General features: G+C 40.7%; 1 protein-coding gene across 1 annotated transcript; it reads right to left on the bottom strand.

The window, feature by feature from the left end:
- Positions 1–3,786: 3,786 nt before the first annotated feature.
- LOC139969414 (apolipoprotein D-like) lies at positions 3,787–8,924 on the bottom strand. Its single transcript, XM_071974349.1, has 2 exons — positions 8,489–8,924; positions 3,787–4,461 (listed from the first exon to the last, which is right to left on the bottom strand). The coding sequence occupies exons 1-2, from the start codon at positions 8,829–8,831 to the stop codon at positions 4,217–4,219; spliced, it is 588 nt and encodes a 195-aa protein (XP_071830450.1). The 5' UTR covers positions 8,832–8,924; the 3' UTR covers positions 3,787–4,216.
- Between the last annotated feature and the right edge of the window lie 1,646 nt (positions 8,925–10,570).

Genomic DNA, 10,570 nt, shown 5'->3' on the forward strand with positions numbered 1-10,570 from the left:
CCACAAATTATTGTGCCATCGCATGTTGTATTTCCGACGTATTAACGTAAACGCGTTTGAAAACGTCACATCCGTTTGGAGTTAAAAGACGGGAAATCGGAATTTATTTACAAAACGTACCTTTGCAAGCTAACACATTAATTTTAAGTTATGGGTTTACAGCACTTTACCGCGGTTCGGGATTTGCATTAGAAAGTATTCTTAAAAAGCGCCCTCATACGGAGAGCAAATTAAACTGAGCTAATTAAAGGGTATCACGTGAAAGCATCGGTCTAACATGATATGCATTCGGAGGTTCAGCTTCCTAGACCTGTTAATTTAGACACCGTAATTAATCAGGTTGACCCTAATGGTTAACCTAGGGTTATGGTTAACTTCCAGCGGCCGCCATAATGGTTTGGCAAATTCTTATCGAAGTAGAAAACCTTTCCGGTTAATGCCGCACATAGAATTTTAAATCCAACCAAGAATTTGACTATCTATGCTTTCTTTTGACTATCTAGACTTTAATTTTTTTTTGGACATGCCATTCTCCTGTGATCCTGTGGCGTTATCACAGTCGTTTGGAAGGTGGGGAAGTTTTCATAGAAACTATTAGTTCTGCAAGTTTCTTTGATTTTTAGCCTCAGTTTGAAAATATGGCCACTTTAGCACTTTAACCCTCTTTAACTTCTAAACCAGAAGTGGTATGAGCTTCCGTCTCCTTTATGTTTGGGAACTAGTCACCCACTAAGCCATAAAACTATAAGATAAGGTCCCCCTCCAAAGACAACCCCCCATACTATAATCGGATAGCTTTGAGAAGACAGGCGTATTGGATTATATAGGCTACAAAAACATGTGCATTATTTTATATAGCTGATCAGGTGAAGGTTTATATAGAAGGTACCGGTATCATGGAATGGGACTAATTGTCACAAGTTTGGTTCTCAATATCGCTTACTATATTTTATGCACCTAAAAGTTACTATTATGTTTCATTTAACTCTTTTTTTACTAATACTTTAAAAAAAAACTTTCCGGAAGTTTTCTCTCACTCTCGCACATATCTGTATGGGCGACCATTTGGGCAGAAAAATACAATGATGAAACAGAGACAAACAGACAAGGACAAAGATGAAAAGGAACAATAGTAAGAATGTAGATAAACGACATGAATGCGCGAACTTAATGAAAGTTCGCCCCCACGATTGAAAGTTTTACCCATAAATCAAAACGAACGTTGGAACAGAATCAAAATGAACAGCCTCGTCTGCCTCTGCCCCCCTCCCACCCCGGTTAAAAATTGCCTTGTGGACACAATGACAACAAGAAGATTAACCTACACAGCTCTAAGACTTTGTGAAGCGCGGTTGGACTGAATTGTCGCGCATACAAGATGTCGTAGCTACATTTCGGTATATAACACGATCAAGGAAAACCAAAACAGCAGCATCTATCCTTGTTAGTCCATAGGCGCTCATTCGTTTCAAGTGAACGTTCTTTTTGATTTCGTGCAAATGTCCATTTAATTATGCTACATCTTCGTTTTTATGGTGGCGCTTGTTCTTTTTGTTCTGAGCACTTGTTCGTTTTGCGTGTGAGCGTTCGTTTTGACGTTGTGCGAATGTTCTTCTGCTTACAATACATCTTCGTTTTTATGGTGGCGATTGACCTTTTTGTACTGACTACAGGATCAATTTTGTCTTCCCAGTGCTCCTTGTCTATTCTTCGGTTGCATGTGTCTGATATGTTTCGCTATTGATTGTCTTTTAGTTTTATTTCTCTTTTTAAGTGCAGCCTTTCACAATGTTTACATTGTTATTACATATGTTTTTTTTTTCATTTTTCATATTTCTTCTTTTTCAATTTTCTTTCTTGGTTATTTGTTTCATCGTTGTAGTTTTTGCACAAATGGCCGTCCATAGACTAAGGTTCCTACTTTCGCTAATACAATACGTGCAAAGTGGTGTACTCAGTTGTACATACATCGGAGCTGTTGGGAGTTTTCCGTCGTATATCGCAATTGTCGAGATTAATTTAAGGAGTTTTGAGACAAGTTTGCTGTTGTTGCTGCTAGGATATTTTTGGGGATTGTAGATACTCTTACAACCTCAGATTTTCATTGCGTAAAAGATCGCTTTGATTTAGGCAGTATAATGGTCCGGAGTAAACAGCGATATTTTTGCGCGCACCAATATGCAGCTATTAGACAAGAAACATATTTGTGAAAATGTATGAAGTCGCCCTAATTGAGAAGCGGTGCAAAGTAGCAGTGAGGTAATGTAAAGGCTTATAACTCACGCACACCTATAGCTACTGTATAGTATGTGCCTAGTGTATACTAGTAGAGCCCAAATGTAACAGAATCTAAGCTATCTTCGTAGGTATTTTGCAGATGTTTTAGTTATATTCGTTTGATACACTACATGTGGCCTAGCTGCTTATTTATGATTCTGCGACATGATTTACTCTCTTCAACACTAACTTTTGATGCAAACAAGTTTAAATGTCGTACTGCAAACAAACATAATTGTCCAATATGCATTTATGTAGCACCATGTATCTGCCTAAGTGCAGTCGCAGTGGCGAGTGAAATTTGGCAGGTAGACTTTTAGTCACGGACGCTTATTAGCGAGTACTTTTAATGATATTTGTCGAGGCCTGGATGACATTTTTTAAGAGTTTGCCTCGGTTTTTCATCACTTTAAACGTTGTTGAGCATTAAAACATCATTAAAACACAGAAAGTTGCTAAATGAAAAATGGATTTTCTCTGGGTCCCTCGAAAAATATTGGGTATCCTAGCTTCTATTGGGGTCAGACCCCCCGTCCCCTCACCCCCATCATGTTAAACGTTTGAAACGAATGAGAGATCCCGGCAATAGTTTACGGGATCAAGGACTGTCCCGGCTCCGCTAGAATTTTGAACCATTGTGTATGGGTAGTTTGACGGGAAAGATGGTAGCTAATAAATCTCCCCTCGCCCCAAACATTCATCCCCACCAGTCTCGTAATTTTGGTGAAAACGGAAAGACTACGCCACTTGTTAGTTTAGGCGGTTAAGAAATGTAAATAGGTTACTTATCATTATCTCATTCATTCATTCTTTTCTTAATTCATTGATTCATACATTCACTCATTCAATCATTCATTCAATCAAGCATGCATTCATTCATTCATTCAATAATTCATCCAATCATTCGTTCATTCAACCATTCGTTCATTCATTCAATCATACCTTCATTCATTCATTCAAGCAATCAAACATTCAAACATGCATGCATTCAATCATTAAAGTATCCGTTAATGCAAGCATTCAAGCATTCACGCATGCATGCATTCAAGCATTCATTAATGCAAGCAATCAATCATTCAAGCATTCAAGCATTGATTCATTCAAGCATTCATTGATTCAAGCATTGATTGATTCAAGCAATCATTAATCCAAGCATTCATTTATTCATTAATTCAAGCAATCAAGCATTTATTCATTCAAGTAGACATGCATTCAATCATACAATCAGTCAACGAGGCAATCATGCAACCATTCATTGTTACATGCATGTGTTCAATCCTTCATTAATTTCTTCTTTGACTCGTTCTAATCTAATCTCACTAATCTATTGAACCTATTCAAGTAAAGGAACATCATTCAGTTTTATACCGTTCGCTTACCTCTTATCCCCCCCCCCCCCTACCTCTCCCCTTATCGTGGGAACCATCGACTATACCTCATTCGTTGAAAGTTATATACTTCTGTTGTCAGTGACGTAAGCAACCAGAAAATACAAAGGGATGCGGTATACATGGTTAATGTAATATGATTTCTGCTACTACAATGGTTTCGTAATGATTATAAGATGCATTTGTTTTAAAACTGTCCCACTTATCGGTAATTGAAAGACCATCATAGCAAGACTTCTGTTAAAAACGTAGAAAGTTCATCAAGTAATAAAGGAAACAAAATCCTGCATCGTTGTGGGGATGTCTTCGGCCTATTTATGGAAACACCATCCAGTTAACAGGGGTTCCGACTGTCGGTCTGCAAACACTCTGTAGTTGTTTGCCAAAAGAGAAGCGGTACTATAACAAGGCAATAAGGTGGTACTAACGCGGTACATACAAATCAAACATAAAAAGGTTAATTGGTATCGGTCTAACTACGAAGAAATCAACCACATAAGCTTCTACATCACAATCGGTAAATGTATACTCTATAGGTTTCTCTTCTTGATTCAATCTCGTCCGTTTATTTGGGTACAGTCTTCCTGGTTGATGAGAAGTAAGGATGTCCCGTCTAGACCAGAGGCAATGAACCTCCCTTGAACATTAACTATGGAGTCTTCGGAAAGCACCCTGGTACGTGAAATTACCCACGTGAATTCTTCGCGCCAGAACAGGAACATGTTTTGGCATGAGTGAACGAAGGCGAAAGTGCGGTAGTCGGTATCCACGATCCAGTACTTCATAGCACGTTCGACTGAATCACAAAAGAAGAAGAAGAAGAAAAAAGCGGTCGAGAATCTGGGACTTCCATTGCGTTATAATTAAAGTAGAGCAAATTAACTTTTAAACTCAGCTCAAACGACAGTTGCATATATCATGTTAATGTAACTTATGTAAGCCTACCATCTTCATTATACCTAGTCAACAATAAAACAAGATGTAATGCTTAGATATCAGAATTCAAATTCATTTCATTTTATAGGACCTTCGTATTGATACAAAGTATTATATAAAGTGTGTTTCCTTTTTCTCTAATTCTTGCTTCCATGATTGGGTACTTAACAATACATTATAAAGTTGTGAATAAAAATCTAGCGATAGCTTCCGAACTGAAAAGCAAAATCAGGTGCTTGCAATTTATCGTAACATGTAACTCATGTATATGCAGGTGCGTATCCAGGGGGGGCGTTGGGGGCGCGCGCCCCCCGGGTAAGAAAAAGAGGAGAGAAAAAAAAGAGAAGAAAAAAGGAAAAAAGAGGGGAAAAGAGGAGGAGGAGGAGAGGAAGGAAGGGAAAAGAAAAAGAAGAAAGAGAGAAGAAGGAGAAAAGGAGGGAGTAAAAGAAAAACGCGAAGACACCGGGAAGAGAAAGAGGAACAGTGACATCATTACAGCGCTGAAGGGTAGCCAGTGACGGATCAATGATTTCGTAAAAGTGTGCCTCACCCTACCCCTTACACCGACAACTCCATTTTTTTGGACGTTTCCATTTTCCTCTCTCACTAATGATCTATATATATACTATATATGGTCTATCATAACGCGTGTGTAAAATTGTGCTATGAAACCAACTGTGGCTGGTCTCGAACTCGACCGTGTTGTCGGGGAACATGACGCATTTTGGGATGGGGGCGACCGCCCCCCCCCCCATTCAGCATTTTTTTAAATGATATCGCTAAGTAATTTCAAAATAGAAAGTGCTTAGATGCAACTTACAAGGCCTGGGAAGTGTCATTTCCAGCGATCTGGGAGACATTTTCGGCCAAAATTTGCTTGTACGCTTCGCGCTAACAAATGGTCCTGGGTAGTGCCATTTCCAGCGATCTGGGAGGCATTTTCGGCCAAAATTTTCTTGTACGCTTCGCGCCAACCTATGGTGGCGCTACGCTTAGATAATTTGCCTACAGGCTTCGCCCCTCCCTTGGCAAATTCCTCGCTACGCGCCTGTTCGAATTTGTAACGCAAACAGCAGATATCACATCATATCAGTGAGCATGAAAATGGCGTTCCAGGATGAAAATCCTCAAAACTGTCCGACTTGCCTGAAAAAATAACCAAAAATTTTCGCGCGCGTTCAACGTGTCAATGTCAATATCATATCAGCAAGCATCGGTTATTACATCGCATGCCATCATGTACCGTACGCAGGGGCGTAGCGAGCGGGGGGTGTGGGGGGTGTCACCCCCCCCCCCAATAATTTGGTCGCTGTCGGCAAATTTGGGGTCTGTCGGCAAAAGGAGAAAGGGTGAAGAGAGCGGAAGGGGAAGAAAGAAGGGAAGCTGAATAGAGAAAAGGAGAACGGGAGCTTCTTCCGTGCCAAATTTGACTTAAAATATGCACCAGATTGCATCTAAGGACGTTTCAAAACTAAAAATTTTCCAAAGGGGAGGGGGACACCCCCTCCCCTTAAACCCCTCCCCCATTTCAGTCATCACTTCCAGATCCGTCGGCAAATCAAATTCTCCACACCCCCCAACAACAAACCCTTCGCTACGCCCCTGACCGTACGGTCCGTTAGAATTGCGCGACACGACATGTCTCATGTAGATGTATAAAAAGCATGGAGGTCCAATTATGTCAAAAGTTTCTTTTACATTAGTAATGGCGAATTAGGGGCTGCACCCCCGCCGCGCAGTGGCGGAGCGTCCATACGGTCAGGGGCGGATGCGCCCCCTGACGGACTCAAATGGACTGCTGGCGCCTTTTCAGCTCTTTACCACTTTTTAATTATTCTAGATTATTGACTTTTTTATTGCGCTCTCATCTACTTATTGACATTTGTCACATTTTGTAGGTGGAATTTGGCGATGACACCCTATTCTTCTGCAAATTAGCCAGGCCCTGAAAGGGTCATTTCCGGCGATCTAGGGAGTATCTTTTCTCAAAATTTGTCTGTGCGCTACGCGCCAACCAGTGGTGGCGCTCCGCTTAGATAGTGTCGAAAGCGCCCCTACAGACCATTCTCGCCCCTCCTGACCAATACCCCTAGCTCCGCCACTGCCGCCGCGCCTCCTACGCCTATGTGTGTAGTGTTCGGTTTCGGAAATATCTGCTATTTTTTTTCATTTCCTTCAACCAAGTTTTATAATAGCCGTTATAAGAGGTTTAATATTTGTACACCAATAAATTAACTGTGTCTGAATTTTCGAAAATTTCTGACCAACATTCTGCATCACACTTCCCTCTACTCGTGCAATTTTGACCGGTCTGTTAGGGGTTGAAGGTAGATTTTCTATATTGGTTGTCCATAGATGAAATTATGTACAACATTATGGGTATGTTTTGAAGTGAGTTTATTCACGAGAAATGTGAATTTTCAAATTCTGAACAAATTTGGGGCTTAAAACCTTGAAAAGTGGGGCTGACGGGTATTGTGGGCCGCGACGTAGAATCACCCACAAAAGCAAAGACCCACAGGACATGCGATCAGGTCGAACATGACGTGTGCCGGGTTGACAATCTTCAAAAAGGTTATGGATGGAAAAAAAAACTATTAGGAAATACTTGGTTCTCAGGCCAAAAGTGTACATCTGGTTGGTCATTTCAAGCCCGAGAAGTGCCGTTTCCGGTGATCTGGGGGGGGGGGGGGGGGGTATCAAACCAGAAATTTTCTCGTACGCTGCGCGCCAACCGATGGTGGCGCTCCGCTTAGATAGTAATTCGCGCCCCCCGGGTTAGAAAATCCTGGATACGCGCCTGATATGCCACTTTGCAACTCAAAAGGGTGCAACCGGCATGGGACACCAACAGGGACATGCATAACAGTTGTCTATAGGCGTGCTCGAAACAACTAATCACTGTGGCGTTGGCAAACGTATCGCATGGATCAAGCTCCATTACTTGGTAGTTTCTAGCAACTCCCGTTTCATTTCATATAACTTGGAGCCTGCTCAAATTTCTAGAAGACTAAAAATAAAACCACTATCCTTTCGGATTCTTAAGATATTCTCAGATACGTGCTTTGTCACAGTGGCGTAGGAAGATACTTCTGAGTGGGGGGGGGGGGGCTGAAGACTGATGGCCGGCCCGGGGAGGGGTCTAAGGGGGGTGTCCCCCTCCCCTTTGGAATTTTTGGGCATTTCCAGGTGGCCTCAGATGCAATTTGGTGTAATGTAGCACACTTCAACACCCTTTCCATTTTGTAAATAATTTTGCATTTTCACCTGGCCTTAGATGCAATTTGGTGCTCCAAATGAGATTTTTTTCTCATTTGGAAATGAAAAAAGGGGTTTTCTGACTTGCGAAGCGGGGGGGGGGGGGAAGGCGGAATGATACTTCCACCCTCCATATTTTTCACTGGGGGCTGGCGCCCCAGCCCCCCCCCGGTTCCTACGCCCTTGCTTTGTCAAATGAGACGATAAATGTTTCAAGCAGGAACAACAATTTCAGAGCGACAATACTTGACTACCTTTTTTCTCTTTGTGTTTTCTTTGTAGCAATATATGAAAGGTTAAGCCCACATAAAAAAAAATGGCTTTGGAACGTTGAAGCCTTGGTCAGTCAAACACAACAAATATTCTAAAGGTGTTACCCCTTTCAACCATTTCCCTTCTGAGACATCGTGATACCTAATAGTGATGGATATCTGGACATGACTGAAGGATCAGAGCCCCCCCCCCCCCCCCCGCTACGTCCCCATCTTAATCCCCAACTGAAAGGAAGAAAGAAAAAGAAAGCAGATACTGCCATTTTGCTATTAAATCTGAAACAATTTAAAAATTGAACTGCCCTTTCAAATGACATTTTAATTTTAAATAGATTGTTATATTAAAATATTACTTACATCGGCTTTCCTGGACTGTCCAAAGGCTTTGGTCTTTTTCGTCCACGCTTGCGTAGCCTTCTATGATGGAAGTGGTATTAGAGTCGTCATCGTCATACACTGCACCGAGTTTAAAGTAAACCTTGTCCATACCGGACACCCTGTATTCGCCAAACTGGCATCGGGCACCAGTTGCCACTGGTACGTTGTCGGTGTATGCGACTTCGTACCATACGCCTTGGAATTCTACCAAACTAAAGTCTTCGACGAGAGATTTAACATTACACCGTCCCCATTTTAGGGCAGATGCGGTGGAAACAACAGCGAGAAACGCGAGAACCGTACATACAGTAGTTGAAGCCATCTTTACGATCTATCTCTAACGACCCTTGACGTGGAAGTGAGATGATTTTGAAATGTTTAAGTCTTTAAATGCTCGCAATGAGATGTGAAGACGTTAGCTAAATTTAGAAATCAAAGGAACTATAGACATGCAAATCAATTTCTGCCAATAGTCCGTTGCTGTTTACCGACCGAAGAGAAAGTGTTTGCACTATAGGAGGGACACGGAGCAGAAAACAATAGCTGTACCATCGTATACTAACCCTGTTAACGTTATGTACACCCCTGTTTATTTAAAGTGCTCTCAGCCACCAGGACGGATGAGTACCTGAAGTCAGGCGACGACAAAAGGAGTATTAGGTATAAGAGACTTGGGTAAGTTTAGATCAAACAGTGACGTTTGCAGAAAAAAAAGTGCTTACACAAAATACTTTTGTAAAACGAAGTTGACGCGACAACTTGTACTCAGAAACCAATTACGTAACGTTTTGTCTGAACTTAAAAATAAATAACTAGTGAGATTTGAAGATTAGAACTCCTATGTATGAATGTATACAACACGTAAAGGATTCTTCTATGTACAGTCTCAGTTTCAACAGACAAATATCCGATAGGAATATTGCATATGTGTAAACAGTTGGTAGAGACCAAGAATTGAGAGAAAACAGGAGTAGTGTCAGGAGTCTCCTGCAGAAGAAATTTGATCACATCCCTCCCATCAGGAGCATGATGAGATTAAGTAGTTCATTTGCCAGATGGGCCATATACAGTTGCCATGGTAATGGTTAATACTCTCGGGGGTCACCCATGGTGTGATAACTTGCCATCTTTTGATTGTTGTATATTAACATTTATTTACTATTTATATTTTGATAGTCTTATTGATACTAATTTTCGGCTGTAATAGTTTAGTATATTAGTTTTATTGTGTGCTGTCATATTTTATTGCTTTCGTCTTTAATTTCAGAATTTTATTGCTTTCATAATCATTGTTAGGATATCTATTTTTTGTAATTTTTAGGATGCAATATTTTTAGGATGCAATATTTTTATACTGTAAAAATTTTTAAGTTAAACATTTTTTATGCGATTTTGTAAAGTGCTTTGAGATCATTCTTTGATGTTAAGCGCTACTGTATATATGAATAAATTATTACTATTATTATTACAGCTCAGAGTAATTAACGGAAGTCCATGACCGACGGAGGGGTCTAAACGCGTCCGTGTGTGTGTGTTACGTGTGGGTGTGTGTCCACTTTGTTGTCAAAAAGTCCTCCTAAATCGATGGGACGATTTTCTGAAATTTGGTGGGAATGTACTTTGGGGTGAACCCTTGTGTCTCCGCAGATTCCCGGAACCAAAGATCAAAGGTCATATTTATAGTTAATATTTTGCTATAACTCCAAGGGCAACATGGAATTGACATGGACCCTTCACATGGAAATGGGAAGTAGCACTTTCCTCCAATTGCCAGAAAATAATGCGTAGCTATAATAAAAAATTTGTTCATATGAAATCAGTTCAAACTCCGTGGAAGGCCCTCTTGTTGGTATTGTAGATGCTACTGTGGACCCCATATTGTAATGTGGTAAACATGTAAAGTATTGTATACAGCCACCTTTATGTAATTCACTCTATAGACATGTATTGGACGATAACGGACAGATATTAAGATTATAATATAGTACGTAGAGCATAATAAACACACGTCTCTTGTTTGCTCTCTGCCTCTTTGTTCATTCTATTGTAAATGCCCTTACC

Source organism: Apostichopus japonicus, chromosome 7 (genome assembly GCF_037975245.1).
Source record: "Apostichopus japonicus isolate 1M-3 chromosome 7, ASM3797524v1, whole genome shotgun sequence".
Classification (NCBI taxonomy): Eukaryota; Metazoa; Echinodermata; class Holothuroidea; order Aspidochirotida; family Stichopodidae; genus Apostichopus; species Apostichopus japonicus.